General features: G+C 36.5%; 1 protein-coding gene across 2 annotated transcripts in view; it reads right to left on the reverse strand.

Annotated features, from left to right (window-relative positions):
* Positions 1–1,228: 1,228 nt before the first annotated feature.
* Ndfip2 (Nedd4 family interacting protein 2) overlaps positions 1,229–17,580 on the reverse strand; it is a 57,284-nt gene continuing 40,932 nt past the window's right edge. For both annotated transcript variants that reach the window (XM_059273220.1, XM_059273221.1), the window contains 6 exons: positions 16,768–16,901; positions 14,234–14,327; positions 10,758–10,882; positions 7,074–7,140; positions 4,247–4,352; positions 1,229–2,124 (listed from right to left, as the gene is read on the reverse strand). In XM_059273220.1, the coding sequence (XP_059129203.1) occupies positions 4,249–4,352; positions 7,074–7,140; positions 10,758–10,882; positions 14,234–14,327; positions 16,768–16,901 (524 nt within the window). In that variant the 3' untranslated portion in view covers positions 1,229–2,124; positions 4,247–4,248. The remainder of the gene's footprint in view (positions 2,125–4,246; positions 4,353–7,073; positions 7,141–10,757; positions 10,883–14,233; positions 14,328–16,767; positions 16,902–17,580) is intronic.

A 17,580-nucleotide genomic window follows, 5' to 3' on the forward strand; every position in this document is an offset into this window, starting at 1 on the left:
TTCATTCAAAATGGTTTAGATACTGTGAGTTTTGACTTTCAATATTTAAGCCATCATGTAAATGTGGTCAAGGGTCCCACAAAACAGAACAGCTGTTCAAACTCACAGGAAGTGACAGGATCTATGTGGGAGTCCACATATCTATCTGAGAAGGAATACTAAGTTTTTTAAATAACACTCTGGCAATCCTACGTGGATGATGAGATTTATGGCTACCGCTGAACTAACACAATTATAGAGGATTATGTAATATACATTTGAACTTATAAATTTAAGGGAGAAATCAAAATAAAAATGTGACGTTCTGATGCTGGATCAAAAATGGTACATACATATGCAAAACCAAAACACGAATACTATAAAACTGAAAGGAAAGTCTAATAAATTGACGTTTGGTAGCTGAGCTTCCTTGTAATTGAAAGTCACAGGAAGAGACTCTAGAAAGCAGCGTGGGTCTCTATTACTAGTGCGCGCTCCCACTGAGGCCATGACGCTCGGCCCTCTGCTCTCCTTCCCCAGCCTAGTGCCTTACTTCCAGGGGTGGAGCACATGCACTTCAGTCAACAGTAAAAGTTCTATGGAGGAGAGAAAGAAAGTCAATTAGGGAAAACAATTTAGGAGGCTCCATTAGCAAACAAAGCTGTATGCTTTATTTACCAAAAACAAAAAAAAATCATAAAATACAAGAAATACAAAAGAGGTAATAAAATATAATAAATTTTATTTTTCCTTAAAACTGGAAAAATGGTCCTGAACAGTGAGATGTATCTTTTAGCTAGTGTCTAGCAGTCAATTTTGTATGTTCTTTATAGCTCTATTTCTTACACGTATGCAGTCATGTTATTTCTGTTATCTTTACTGTTGGTGTTCAAAGGCTAAGATAGAAATGAAAAGAAAACCACAGGGGACGGAAAATGATTTGTAAGATGCCAAGCATTATGATATGGATGTAAAAGAAGATTCCAGTAGGAGTAATCGTCGCACACACTCACCACACAGACACTCAACAACCCTGTATTTCACAGATACGCTTCCAGAACATGAAAGTATGTATTTTAAGTTATCTCAATTCGGGTTATATGTTTTTTTACAAATTAATCTTGCAATCATTAAGCAAGGCGCTATTAACAGAACAAGATTTTATTTGCTAAGCTTAACAAATTAAACATTTAAAGAAAAAATGATTACAGTAATATTGAAAGGTATTTTTATTGGCTTTTTAAAAGACAAATGCAAATGAGAATATATTTGGTAAATTAATTCTTTAAATTGTCTTAGATGTAAATAAATATAAGATCTACTGCAATATCTTCTTGTAAGAATTGGTAAGGTGAGTAATCCTTAAATCTAAGTTTCTGATTTGAAAATCCCTAAAACTAGTATTGCCTCTTAGCTTTTTGTTTTTTCTTTAAAGGACATTTGGTATACTCACATTTTCTTAAAGTTCATCTGAAACCACGCTATCTTTAACAAAGTTTATTTCTGTATATTTAGTTTACCTAATTTTAAATTAATGAAAAGAAATCTAGACACAATTTCTAAGAATGAAAAAAGCAATGTATGCACGGTTATTTACAAGAGTTTTCCTAAATAATACCATATCCAAAAATCTGACAACTCTTTTCTAATAATCACACTGCAAGTTTTAATAAACATCATCTATAGCAAAGAATATTTCAATGTTTGGAATTACCAGGTGAATCTAAGTGCCAGAAACTAAAGCATTTGACAAGATTAATAATGTAATGTTTATTACACTAGTGGTCACGTCAGAAGCATTTACATGCTGGAAGGGTTTATCACTCACCTCTTCCAACTCTATCAAACACTGATTAACCAAGTGTGACTGGACTTTGCTGCAACAACTTTACGGATTCTTTCAAGTATATGCATATCTTTTACATAGGCACATATGCAAATGTGCAAAATAAACGAAATACAGATAACTAAAGAATGAGCAGACATGGCTGTTAAGCATAAACCCCCTGCCATGGATTTCGAAGTTCCACCTTTCACTAAGTTTTCTTCTGCTCTCAGTCGTCTTCTATCTTAGCAAAGCTGCAGGCTTACAGATGACGTGGACACTTCACATTGGTGTAAGAAGGAATGTTGGGTTGATGCAGTCTAGAGACAAAGGAAAAAGTATTAAAATGTATTAAGTTATACTTGTCGGAATCATAATACAGTAAAAACACATTTTACAGCTGCATTTCATTTAAGTATATAACAGTCTTGGGATAAAGATAACTATGTGCTTTAATATTGTTCTAAAAGACAAAGCCTGTATAAAAGACCTTCATGTAGTCCACAATATTTACATTATATTTGACTCTTGAAAACTGCAAAATAATCACACTACTCAGAGAACAGTGTTCAAGCTAGTCATTTTTTTTTTTTGCCTTTTATCTTCCTGTTAATACCACCAAATCCTTCGTGCCACTATTCACAAAGACATTTTAACAATTAGAAAGAAAATTTAGTATCTTCTGGGAATAGAAGATCTTAGGGAACACTTAGACTAGTGTATTTTAATGTAATCCAGAAATACATTTATATAGACATTATATTTACATGTATATTCTTCAGCAAAAATAATGATATATTCTTACCTTTTTTTAATTAAAATATAGTTGAGTCATTTCCTCCTTCCTTTTCCGCCCTCCAATCTCTCTTAACTAAGTCTCTTTTGAAATCAAGGCCTCTTTTTCTCTGTCACTGTTACATATATCTATAAATGCCTAAATATATAAATATAACCTGCTCAATCCATTTAGTGTTACTTGTATGTATACAGTTTCAAGGCTGACTACTTGGTACTGAATAACTAAGTAGAAGATTCATCCCTGAGGAAGACTATTTCTCTCAATCTCAGCATTCCTTAGTTGCTTATCTATATTTATTTAAGGGTGGGGCACTTATAATAAGTAACATAAGCTATAAATGTAAATAATCAAGTCATAAACCACATAGTTTACTTACAAGGAGTATCATCTTCCCTCAATAGCTACAGTGGATTGGTTTCAGGCCCTCCCTCCACTATCAAACTCCTCAGATGCTCGCATACATTAGATAAAATAGTACGGAATGAACACACAGCATGCCTCATCCTCTGCTAGTGTGTCTCACCTCTACTTACGTACAACACTTAATACAATTCAAACACTATGTAAATGTTTGTTACACTGAATTGTTTGAACAGTATGAATGTAATTCTTTTTCAACTATTTAAAAATCCATGAACATAGAACCCATAAATACAAAGAGCTGAGTAAAGACATAAGTTCTCTATCTGAAGAGACTCCTCGGCTGTTTAGCAAACAAGTGCTGACTAGACACACAACTTCCAGAAATTCTCTGGTAACTATCAAGTTCTCTCTGCTTCTTTCCTTTTTTTCTTACTACGTGACAAAGTGTTTTCCAATCACAAACTTTGGTCATTCTGGTTTGGTTTGTTTGTTTGTTTGCCAGATCTCTGCTTGGACTTTGCACTACTTTTTGCAGAATATCCATCCTTTCTATGTAAGTATGTTGTTATGAAAATTATAGTTTTCAAATCTTCAAGTTTGTGCTGCTACTTACTTTAAATGTGCCTGTAGCGAATCATTAAAAAGAAGTTGAGAAAGTAGGACTTAAGTTTCTCTGGGCATAGTGGTGCACACCTGTAATTACAGCACTTAGGAGAGTCCCAATTTTTTTTGTTGTTGTTTTGTTTTTGATTTTTTGAGACAGGGTTTCTCTGTGTAGTTTTGGTGCCTGTCCTGGATCTCGCTCTGTAGACCAGGCTGGCCTCGAACTCACAGAGGTCCGCCTGGCTCTGTCTCCTAAGTGCTGGGATTAAAGGCGTGCGCCACCACCGCCCGGCTGAGAGTCCCAATTTTAAAGCAAGCCAGGGCTACAAGGCAAGAGCCTGTCTCAGAAGGCCAAGGCCAAGGGCTAACAAGCTTGCTTGTTGTTTCACATGTGAAGCATTGGGCTTGATCCCAACACCACAAAAATAAATAAATACAGTTTTTGTTTATAATTTTGTATTTTAAAATTTAAATTAATGAAATTCAATTTTAAAAAATGTTATCAGTTATCTAAAAAGGTCAAAAGCTTACTAAATTTCCTTAAGTTATTAAATACAGTATTTAGTACAAAGCATAGTAAATACATTAAAAATTATAAGTGCACATTAAGTATTTAGTATGTATCTGGAAAATATGACTCTACAATATGAATAAATAAACATATTAACATTTCTTACCTCTATAGTAAGAAGAAGTATCTTGTTCTATGTGCAGCTGCCATACTTTCAGACATGTTTCTGACTTTTAGGTAATTAACAAATCCTCTGAAGAAAAGGAGCAGGCCTACAAAGATTGAAATAACAGATATGTTCTTAACATAAGGGGAGTACATAAACAATAGGCAATGATACATATGATCTCTTCTGCTCAAGGAAGAAAATCTGCAGAATCCCATTTATTCTATATTGTATCTTAAACTACAATGATAACTCCATCATTATAAAATATAGTAACATTTTATTGACATTCTTTCAATTTCTTAATCCTAACTGTAACAAAATTAAAGCAAACATAAGTTATAAAAATCCATAGTCACATAGAAATATGCAAGCAATGATCACATTAAGTACCAACGTTAATGCATTTTAAATGAGCTCACGTCTAAAAATCTTAACCTTTTTTTAATTTTTATTGATTCTTTGTAGATTTCACACTATGCATTCCAATCCCACTTATCTCCCCATCTCCTTGCATCTGACCTCTGTCCATGCAATCTCCTCCCCCTGGAATCAAATCCAAATTTAAAAGAAAAATCAAAAATCAAGCAAAAGAAAGAAAGAAAACAAAACTAAAAAGAATAAACTAAAGGAGAATCATGTGGAAGCTGTAGTGTGGCCCGTTGAGACACACGGTTTATTCACCCTTTAGTCTTTCCTTGTATGAAACTTTCTGATGAATAGAACTCCTGAGCAAATGAAGATGTTTATTTTTAAAGTACTCAGACAAAATGAGGGCAGGTAAAAAACAAGCCTGTCTCACAATATAAAGTGTCTGCCATTTGTGAAATCTGCAGTCAAAGACGGATACGCTTTTAAGTTTTTACTTTTAATTAATAAAATACTAATAATAAAAACTGAGATAAGCCACTCTAGTGATTTCTTTTGATTAGACAGCTGAGGTGGCCCTCTAAGCAAAATACTATTTTACATAATACCCATTTACCTCATATACATTTGTAATATTTAAAAAGAAATGCCTGGGCTGGAGAGATGGCTCAGCCATTAAAGGCTAGGCTCACAACCAAAAATATAAAAAGCAATGCCTGTGAAACGCTTCAGAGCTTCAGATAAAGAATACTAGGTAAGTGTAGAAGCATTAACATTATTAGTACAAGCCTCTGTACAAACAGAGTTTTCTGGAAAGCACTCAACTCCAGTAAATTTATACCCAGAAACAGTGGGGAAAAAACAAAAGCAGAAGGTATGTATGTATATGACTTCCTTCACTAGGAAGGAAGAAAAATGCTTGTGAACTTGAAGTCTTAAGTCCAAAACAAACTGCACCCCACTCTGAGACAGTAATCAGAGTGCTACAGAAAGAGGCACATTTGTAACAGACTGCAGAGAGGTTAGCACACACACACGATGAGGGAATGAAGCAGGAAGTTCAGTTAAATCTAGTCCCACTGGCTTCCATACCCAGCTCTCTCCATTTGTGACCCCCTCTCTCCGAATTCTACGCATTCCTTCCAGATGCAAGTCAAAAACAGAAACATTGGGTTTTTCTTTTTCTGGGGTTTTTGGTCGTCGTTGTTTGTTTCTTCCAAATACAAAAAGCACTTTTGAAAACTAACAGACAACATTTATTTGTGAGATCTCTTTGTCTATGAAGCTGCCAGTTCTTAGGCAGTTTCTTGTGCTCAGGCATTTTCTAAACTAAGCCATTCTTTTCTACAGCCCACTCAGTGAGCACTAGTCTTAGCAGCCCACTTGCAGTCAGCCTGTTTTAAGTACTGACAGCAACATTTGAGTGCTGATGGAGTCTGCATCCTCCTGGTCTATGTGGAACAGGGCTGTCATCTGCACTCGGCCCCATGGTTATCTTCCTCTGTTCACTCTCTTAACAATGGACACGTACGCCAATACACTCACTAGTATGTCTAAATACTTAACACAATTAATAGGGTTTTTTTCCCCACTTTTAGGTAAAAGACTCAATAAAGATAAAAAAAATTCAGGAAGCTAGGATGTAATTAACAATATATAAACCCACGTTAACCATTATATAAATATGATCCCCAACACAGTTACAACATTAAAATAATTTCACTATAATATTACAGAAAGAATTTAGCGACCTTAACTGACCATTGACAATTTGTTCTCCAAAAATATCCTAAAGGTCCAACAGTATGACTAAAAACCTAAAGAGAAGACTGCCACCTACTGTAATCTAAAAGAATTAAAATATGAATTGTCAGTCAAGACATTTAAAATAAGGGCCAAAAGTACAATATGATGTTAAAATTAATTTAATTACCATGTATTACTGAGCACTCATAAATTACACCAACATAATAAAAAGCGACAACCAAACAAGTGCTGTGATCAGTGGGCATGAAGTCTTTCCCTGCACTGGCAGATTAATGATTAACACAGAGCACATTTCAAAAGCACAAAGACCGTTTCTGTGATCCAAAAATAAGAAGGCCCTGACTGCTCCAAGGCTCCTTCTCACATAGTACCATGAAATCGTGCACCTGTGCTTCCTCAGCTCCTCATCAAAGAGAACAGTATTTTAGTGAGGCTGCCATGTTGAATTCTGCAGGACTGATTTCTCACTCAGCCACTGGATCTCTGTGCTGGCAGCCTCTGCTTTTCCGCCTAGGAGACAGCGGCACCAGAGAACTGGGAGCTGAGGAGCGAGTGCAAGGATTTCACATCAGAGACTTGAGTTTTGCACTGCTAATACACAGCTGAACTCCACTTACGATTTTAGAAATATCACTTAACTGAGTAACAAACTAAGATTATTTAAACTGAACGACATTAAGAATAAACTTACCAAGTACAAGAAATATCCACCAAAGCCAATATTGTCCATTGAAATAGCCAGTAAAATAGTCAGAAAACTATGGAGTGAACATAAATATATTAACCATCTTTGTATTATTAAATTTGAACATTCAGATTGTTCTAGGTTTCAGAATAATTTATCTCACATAATCTTTAGTGCTTAAAAAACAGCATATAAAAAACAGCACAAAAGGAAAGCACAGGAATAATACTTAATGATATACATATATATTTGGGAAAACCTCTCTTATGTAACTGCAAACTTATATACTTCATAAACAAAAACTCCAAACTGCTTGCAAGAGAATAAATGCCTAAATGTTATATAATGGAACTGAACATTTTTTTTATTGAAAAGTTCACATCAGTTTCTTATACTCTTAAAGCTACAACTAACATCCCACATACACCACAGCACCCTGCTGCTTTGGATATTAGCACAAAAGCCACATTAGTTTAATCTTATCGGACGGGGATGTTGTGCTGACCTCTAGAAAGAAGCGCTTTGACCTTCTGTACACCCCCTACTGTTAATCACTGCCAAAATACTAGGCACAAAAAGACCCCCAACTCATTAGAGATTTTTCACTTTCAAACTAAATGCCTGGCATTCAGTTCCCAACAGTGAACTGAGAACAGCTAAATGAACCCTGAAGTGGCATTTCAACAGTTGCCATTACTGGACATGTTAGCTGGTCTTCCACTCTGTGTGAGGTGGCAAGTTAACAGGCAGCTGGAAGGCAGGGCCTCTCAGCACAGGACACAAGTATCTTTTTTTGAACAGGCACTGAACCTTCATGGAATGTAAAAGGTTTATCAATCCAGTGTTCTTAACCTACTATGGACAATGGTCCCCTATATAATAAGCAGCTTCTGTATCTTAAATTATGGATACTATGTATCTTAAATTACCTCAAAATAATTATTCTTTTAAGCATTTCAGATAACCTATTCTAAATAAGTTTTTAAAAAACTTATTTTAATTTCTTTCTTTCTACTGGTCTCCAAATTGAATCTTACTTACCTAAAAATAATTTTGTTAAATGCAATATTGATGCTTGAATCTGAAATTAATTAAAAGTATTTCCAACTATTTGCTGGTAATTTTTATGAAAGCTTAAGAAAATCTACAGCTTTGGAGAGAGAATGGGGCTCTAATACCCTCAAGGTACAGGCCATACATAATGGGCTGACTTCCTTCTTGTGTATCAAGAATGACCCTAGTAAATTATCAACTTTCGGAAAATTTACAAATTCGTTTTTGGATAGTTTCCTGTGTTGTATGATTTAAATGAGAAATTCCATTTGAGTAACAACAGGTCCACTGGCAATACTGCTAAGTCTGGACATACTTAGTGCCAACTCTTCAGTTTCTTACCAAGAAAATCTGCAAGGACAGGACCGTAGCTTTGTCTTTGTGTTTTATTTACAACGTCTAGTAGATTTAAGCTCCTGGTAGGAACTCACTGGACATCTTTTAAAGCAAAATTAAAATGAAAAACTACCAGAGGACAGTTCTCACAATGGCTCAAACTTTAATCATCTTATAAGAAACTAGTATACAGATCCCAACCAAGAGTCAATAGATTAACATTTAAAACCTAAAATCGGATATGTCCAGTACAGGATCTGTTAAAAGAACCAAGAGCCCTGGGAAGCTATAAAACAAATTCAAAAATAATAATACATCACTCAGAATATTAATATTTGTAACAATGGATACTTTTAATAAATTAATAAAACAGATGCATTATCAAAGCATCTGGAGCATTTAAAGAGGCGAACATTTCAGACTCGTGATTCTACTGAAAACTTTAGGAAGATTTAGCTCTTTCAGTCAGAAAGCAATGTTTAATAAGTACTACTTTAATTTAGTAATTGGCTAACATCATTTAAAACTCTGTGGCTGGCTGGCATAACACAGTGCAAGAATGGAGACATCTGAGGGGAATTCTGAGTGCTTGTGAGAAAACTCCAAGAAAACAAAAGTCTTATGACCTCAGTTTCTTCAAAAACACAGAACTGTTCTTGGAATGTGCTTTTTATGCCCCTCCCAGGGGTCTGAGGCTCTGAATTGCATGAGACTTTCATTTGCCTCATTGTTAGGCTCCATTCTCCCAGGCTGCACTGTCTTTAGAGAGGTGAGCAGAGAGCTTCACAGCAAAGTTGACACAACAGTGAATAAAGCTACCCATGCCCACCCTTCTAGGTCCACCCTTTTAGAGCCTGCAGGAGAGACTGCAGAAACGGCTCATTAGGCAAGACACTTGCCACCAAGTCCAATGACTTGAGTTTGGGCCCTAAACCCACATGGTGGAAGGAAAGAACAGACTCTCACAGTATGTTTTACACTCTCTCTCTCTCTCTCTCTCTCTCTCTCTCTCTCTCTCTCTCTCTCTCTCTCACACACACACACACACACACACACTCAATGAAAGCTAACAAAGCCAGGAAGAAACATTTGTGAACAGCCCCCCAAAGGAACCCTTCAAGAGGCAAAGGTAAGAAGTGATCTGAATGTGTCTGACAACGAAAACACCTACACAGCTTGGGCAGAACACCATCTCATAGCAAGAGACGCCGTTGAGACCCAAGTGAGAAAAGGACATGACCTTGAAAGTCACTTCAGGGAAGAGGAAATCCGGAGAGGCTTAGGGAGAGCCCACGGAGCGCGGGACGAGGGTTCCTCAGTAAGCTTTCTCCTTCTTTCTCTTTTTCTGTTTTGAATTTTGAGATAGGGTATTACACTGTAGCCCAAGCTGGTCTCAAACCCTTCCTCCACCTCACAAATGCGGGCTGTGGGTGTCTACCATAAACTCAGCAAGAGCGAGTTCTGACAGCCATTTCATAGGCCTTTACTTTTGAGCTCTCAAAGCTCTAAGGAGAAAGGAAGTATTTAGTTATTATTTGAAACAGGATCTTCCAATATTTATCTCTTCTCATTGTATTTCTAAACGTCAGAGTTCTCAGTTCGATTTGAGTATACTTTAAAAAGTCCTCGGCAAGCTCCACATTATTCTTGGTGACCTTGATATCTCTTTGACCAACCTTAACTAAGAACAAACGGGCATAGTAAAAACCACCTTTGAAGATATTTAAACTCATAATAACTCATTAAACAGAAACCTTTGGTTTTTGATTTAAGGCATACTTGTACTAACGATATCACAAGAGCAGAAAGCATGATCTGTTCAAAACACATATACTGTATTTCTGTAACCTATATGTGTATATATATATATATATATATATATATATATATATATATATATATATATATATATATACATACATACTATATTTCTGTAGTCTGTATGTTCGAAACACACATCCATTATTTCTGTAGAGTATAGGTAACTGGGCAAAGCTCTCTGCTTTCCATCCTCAGAAATAACCACATGTGGCAGTTTTTATCAACTTATTATAAGGAAACCAAGTAAATGGTAAGGACAATTTAGATAATTTAAAACGAGGACACAGATACCAAAGGTGGAAGTATTTTCTTATTTCAAATTAACAATCTTTCACATTCAGTTATGGCACATATAGTTATACCAAATCTTCATGGTTACAGAATGCCAGAGTAAAAAGTCTTTCCTGGGTGGAATATGTGTGCATGAGCAAACGCTGAGATGAACCACACGTTTTACAGAGGAATGATCGAAATGCTCACCCTGACAATAAGGATCCATTTGATCAGAGAAAGGCCAAATCCGCAGATAGCACCATACCTCCCAGCTATGGTATTGGTGATACAGAAGGACAAGCAGAATCCAAGCCAGTTGAAAATGAATGCCACTAAAAGTAAGAGAAATATGCTTGTTAACAGATTAACAGAAACACAGCCCTAGCAATACCTCACTGCTCACAGGAAACAGCAGCTTCCTCTAACTCTACCCACTGAGCTGTCCGTAGAGACTGCCACGGCTTGCTGTTTGCAGGTCTATCCATTAATACGCAAATAAACTAGTAAACTTGGGTTCCTGTCAGTCTAGTCAACAGCCTCCTTATCAGTTCTTTAAGTTTTATTACTAGTATGCAAAACTACATTTTTATTGATGCATTTCACTTTTCATTAACTCTTTAGGGAGCATACAAAATAATCGTTTTGATTTTCCATACATGTGGATCACTGAATTTGCTCATATTTGCCCCTTTACTGCCCCCCCACCCCCTACTCCTGTCTTCCCTCCTACTGGTCCCCCTTCCTTCAGATGCTCCTACTTTTGTATCTCTCATATGTATGTGTGTATATAAGAGTGTACAGAGTCCAGGACTACCAGCCCAATGGTAGCACCATCCACCATGGGCTGGACCCTCTTCCATCAATCACTAATTACGAAAATGCCTTACTGGCTCCTCTTATGCACCATTTTCATAAATGAAGTTCCCATTTCTCAAATGACTTTAGCTTGTGTCAAGCTGGCATACAACTATCCAGCAAACCCGGCAAGTCACATTTACATTTCAAAATAGTCTTCTGGTTCTGCTTTTTTGTAAATGTTAAGTTAGAAGAACATTAATTTTTCTTTATGTTTTCCTGAAGTCTAAAATAAGAATGATCTGGGTAATTAACTATAATGTCTCATTCTGACACAAAGATTCTGGCACACATACTGCAAACAGCTAAACCGTGGAGGAAGTTTTCCCACAATGGTCCACCACATTTTAAAGCATTAAGTCATTTTCAACCTGGTCAGTTATCTATTAGATCACGTATTAATTTCTAGAGTTGAATTAACTGAAAAGCAATTCTATTCTACTCTATTCTCTTAAAAAATTTTAAGAAGCACTTTATGATAAAACCTAACCAAACATGAGATTACTTCTCATAATCCTACTAAACACTATCCAGAGATACAGAGATATACACATTTCTCCCCTTTTATTTTCTATACATGAAAATGTAATTATATCACTAAATTTAACTGTAAATCTTTTCTAAAGTTACATGAATTAAGAAGCAAAAACATGAATGTTCGAAGTACAGAAGTCAAGAATTAAACCTATGAAAGGTTTTTATTAAAACTCTTATATTTGCCGTGATTTTGTTTGCAAAAAATATAATCTAGAATGTTTAAGTATAAGCTATATTAAGGAACATATTTCCAGACTATTAGTTTAAGCATGGAACAGAAACCAAGCTGCAATTTCAAGAATAGCCACTAGATGGTAGTAACTACAAATAAATCTATGCTTATCAAAGCAGGCTCTGGGCATACCAGAATAAAATACAATTTTAATCTTATATAAAATATTTGCAAAAACAAAGAACATAAAAGCAATTAACTTGTAGAAATATAATTTCACAAATTTTACTAAAATTCAGAAATTTTGTATTAAATCTGGGAATACATATTTATATAAATCAATATACTGTCACTGACCAAAATAATCTAAGTTACCATGCATTTATAACATTTATAAGTAAAGTATTTCAAATCCAAAACATTTATTGAGGTTAAAGGAAACAATATATAAGTTCAGACTCAAATACTTAGATGACATAAACGGTTTGCTTTCATTTCTAAGGAGGTTGCTACTTATACTATCAATAGTATATTCATAATCTTTTCTAATTGATAGTTTTCCTTTTAGGCCATGTATGTGTGTGCAGTGTAGATGTGGGCATATGTTCATTTGCATGTTTTTGGGCACAGTGTGTGGGATGCACATGTGTGAACATGGGTGTAGAGGCCAGAAGTTGCTAATGGATGTCTTCCTCAGTTGCTCTCCACTTTATTTATGGAGGCAGGGTCTCTCATTTGAACACAGAGTAACCCAGATCACTCCAAGGATCACTGTCTCTTCCTCTCAAGTGCTGGAATTACAGGCATCTGCTACACCTGCTCAGCACCACACCTGCTCAGAATGGGTTTAAGGAATCCAAATTCTGGTCTTCATATGTGCACAGCAAGCTTTACCCACTAAGCCATCTCCATCGCCCCACATTTTCTTAAAAGACATAACCATGAAAGGAATAAATGTTTAAGATATTCCTTATGTCAACAAAGTAAGTGAGGAGTTTGATATTATTGTAAAAGCTTACTAGATGAATAAAAATCAAAGATTAAAAACTAAGGTACACGAGACTAGCAGTAGGCACAGCAGTGATTAGTCATCTGTAACCTGAGAATCCACTCCTCCTTCTTGTTCTATCTACCACATCCACCTAAGACTACAGCAAAAGGAACTTAGGATTCAAATAGCACAGACTGGATAGCAATGTAAATACAATGAGTGAATCTGAAAAGAAAGCTGACTGTCCCCATCTCCTTACACATGTTTTTTGTTTGAAAAAGGAAATAAAGAGAAGAAACCATCTCAAACTGAGAAAAGAGGGTAAGCCAACTTCCAGACTCAAAAAGAGTTCAACACGTTAAAAATGATTATTTTTTAAGTTGAGTGTATCATTTTACATAAGTAAACTATTTCTCATTTTTATCTGTCGAGTAAACAATACATGATCTAAGTTTTTACTGAACATTACATGTCTACTATTGGTTTTAGCCATTTAAGCAATTTGTTCTATGCCTTTTTGGTAATATTTACCAGTGAATTTAATGCATGCTAATCCTTGTGTTCGGAAATAAAAAACACTATGACAGTCTCCCCTCGCAGTTTAAATTGACTCTGTTAAGTCAAATAATTAATAATTTTGTATGAGGTTAAAAATATTCAGGATTGTAGCCTTCTAACTATTACCCTGAATAAGACTTGTATATCCATACCTCTGTGGCACTGTTCTGGATTTCTAGAATTTTCCCTTCTCCAACCCTTCTGACTTAAGGCCATTTGGAGAGACGTCTTCTGCCCCCAAAGCAGAAATGTACAGTTCACTGTATATATGACTACAGCCTTGAAAGGACACAGTATTTCTCTTTAAAATCTTGTTCTGCTTTTTTCCCCTGTAAAATCTCATTCAGCTTAAATATGCATATACTTCTGGTCAATATCAACCATAAAGGCTGCTGCTATCAGAATTACCTAACAAACACTTAGCAAGTTCTAGGATTTACTATGTCCACTGTCTTGAGCAATTTACCCTTTAAATAAGGCGGACCCATGCCAGCAGCAGGTTTCCTTCACTGTTATTTTAAATATACTTACACCAGTATTTCCTAAAGGTAGAATGGAAAGGTCACTTACTGAAAAACGCCAGCATGAAAATGCCGTCATTGCCTACTCTAAGCTGGTCTACATCGCTGAAGTCATCTCTTGGTGTACACTCTTCCTCCTGGTTCTGGAAAAGACAGACCAAAACATGTCACAAAAATAATTACAATGTTATTACCTTCAATTTAAGAGTAAGAACATCAGTGACACCTAACGTTCTCAAGTGGTCATACAGGTAAGACATCAGCAAGTATTACTTTATCATAGGTGCCGTTGACATCTTTAACGGCAAACCACAAAAGGTAACTTGAGGGCTGGGAAGACGGCTCAGTCAGTACAAGCATACAGACCTGAGTTGGGACCCTAAAAATCCACGTAAAAAGGTTGGCATTACAGCATGTGTATAACCCCAGCGTTGGCGGGACAGAAACAGGCAGATCCCTGAAGCTCACTGGCCAGCCAATCTGGCTAAATCAATAAAGTTTTGGTTCAGTGAGAGCCCCTGTCTCAGAAAAGAAATGTGAAGAGGGAAGGAAGGACACCCCAAACCCAATAATACACCCAACACTTACCTCAAGCCTACACACACACACACACACACACACACACACACACACACACACACACACACACAGAGGTTGCGGGGGAGAATAATATCAAATTCAGGAAAAAGATACAAAGAAGACAGATGTGATACCACTGCATAAATGTCAAGCGGGAAAATAGAACTCTCATAATCAGTGACACAGGGCAATCTGGATAACCTCTGGTTAGGAAGTAGAAGTAATTATTAAAAATGTGTATGTCCTCCGATCTAGCAATTTCGATTCTTGAAATAAATTTTATACATATATACATATATATGTGTATATATATATATATATACTGACATGCTTATAAGAAATAATGTATTAAAAAAATTTATTGTAGTGATGCTATTAAGAACAGACTGGACACAATTATAAATGTCTCTTAATCATGCGCTGAGTTGGGAGATAACTCTACAGACGTTTCGGTTTCTGTATATCTTCATATAGAAACACTGACTCCTTTTTCTGGATACTCACACAGTGGATAGCTTTGGAGAAGAGTGGAATCTCCCAGCAGAGCAAAGATGTGGGCATTCTTTTTTTTTTTTCGGGGGAGGGGGAGGGGATGAAACAGGGTTTCTCTGTATAACTGCCTTGGCTGCCTTGAAAACACACTCTGTAGACCAGGCCAGCCTCAAACTCAACAGAGATCCACCTGCCTCTGCCTCCTGCCTGCTGGGATTAAAGGCGTGCGCCACCACCCAGCCAGATGCAGGCATTCTTAAGGATGGCTGGAGAGCTGGGATCCTAGCAACATAATCCACGGTGTGGTGGCCTGTAGGAACTGGGGGGCTTGGTGGACAGCAGAGCAAGACAACTGCCACTGCTCCGAATAACCAAGTCTTTCCTTCTGACCTAAGGAACTTCCTGCCTTCTTTCCACAATATCAGAAACTGACAAACTAAGAATCTGTCTACCAGCTGGGTTAAAATTCAAGTCAGTTCTTGGTAGACTGATTAAATTATAGGACATGTACCCTATGAAACTAAAAAGTCAGCATTAAAATTTTTAAGTTAATTTAAAAAGGTTTTTAATATCTTGGTGTTTTTACTATTCTAATAATCTCTAAAATATACTAAATGAAATAATGTTTTATAGTATACCTTCTGCTTACAAAATAATGCACTAACATATAAATGTTTTTGCTTACAAATGTAAAGAACTCTGAAATTATTGGTAAAATCTGTTATCACTGATTACTTCTAATAGTTAAGAAATAGTACTCCACAAGGTTTTGCTTCCTTAGCCTTGAGCCCTATCATTTCTCACAAACAAACCTGCACGCTGTTCTAGAGCCCACACAGCAGTCAGATGGAAGGAGATAATAAAGACGTATCGAGTTATTTATTTAATTATTAAGAGTAAATGAATATATGAAAGGGGAGGAGTAAATGATACACTGAGGGTGGATAAAAGGAGAAGCAAACAGGAACAGAAAATAAGACAATGTAGCTTTGATGATAAGACCATGAAATCTGAACTGTCTCAGGAGAAACAGGTCCATGGGCAGGAAAGAGAATCAGTGGAAAGGAGGTCCACAGGAAAGAGAATCAGTGGAAAGGAGGTCCACAGGAAAGAGAATCAGTGGAAAGGAGGTCCACAGGAAAGAGAATCAGTGGAAAGGAGGTCCACAGGAAAGAAAAGAACCAGGAGGATGGTGCGGATCAGAGTGAGCCGACACGGACTTTGAAAAAGTCAGTGTCTGGTATGTCTGAAATCAAATTAGGACATGACAAATGTATTGAAAAAATAAGTTCTAGGATGCCGTAAGCTGAAGCAGGGCATAGAGAAGATCAACAGAAAGTGAGGAGGTCAAGGACCAGAGACGGCGAGTTTATCTATAGAGTGTAATGTGACCGATACTGACACACACAGACAGCAACAGGAAGACTACACACACTCCTACACACAGGGAACGATTTTTACATTCCGTTTACAGAAAGCCACAAAACACTGTCAAACAAACGATGGCTTTACTCTTTGAGGTGTTTCTGCTGCTGCAGCTGCCATGGCAGCAGCTTTGGCCTTTTCAGCTTCATCATACGTAGGAAGAGAGGTAGCAACACTGTATGGAGGTGGCACGGGGTAAAACTCACTGTAAACTTCAGTATCTACAGAGAAACAAGATATTTAAAGGAAATCATTAGAATTTAATATGATTTTATAGCCACGGTCATACTTTAATAACTTACAATAAGACACTAAAGATTACTATTGCTATTGTAGGTCTGTATTGTAAGTATATAACACAAAACACTGTTAAACTTTTATTATCTTTTATTTGTTAAATTTATTATAAAGAGGATGGGATGACAAATACCATCTAAAGGATAGTTCCAACTCAAAAAGGGCTCAAGATTGAGCATTTTGAACATTCATTTATTTTGTATGTGCAAGTACATTTTCCCCTTCAGCTGTGTGGATTCTTGAGACCAAACTTAGGTCATCAAAGAATGGCACTATCTCCTGAGGCACCTCACTGATGCAAAAATGAGAATTTGAAAGGAACTTTGGAGCAGGAAGTGAGACTCTCATAGGATGTAACATCTTCCATGTGCTCACCAGGCTACACAAAGCAGCTCATGCACTCACCATTTCACACCCAAACCAATCAAAGATAAGCCTTTAGAAATTAGTAATCACAGCATCTATGTAGTGCTGACCATGGTGTCTGTCTTCTCTATACATTGTTAGCAACCCTGAGATCCAGGAAAACTACGTGACTTATGAGTCCCAATCACACAGAAGTGGCATCCCCAGAGTCCTCTGCTCTGAGGAACAATACAGGGT

Source organism: Peromyscus eremicus, chromosome 9 (genome assembly GCF_949786415.1).
Source record: "Peromyscus eremicus chromosome 9, PerEre_H2_v1, whole genome shotgun sequence".
Taxonomy (NCBI): Eukaryota; Metazoa; Chordata; class Mammalia; order Rodentia; family Cricetidae; genus Peromyscus; species Peromyscus eremicus.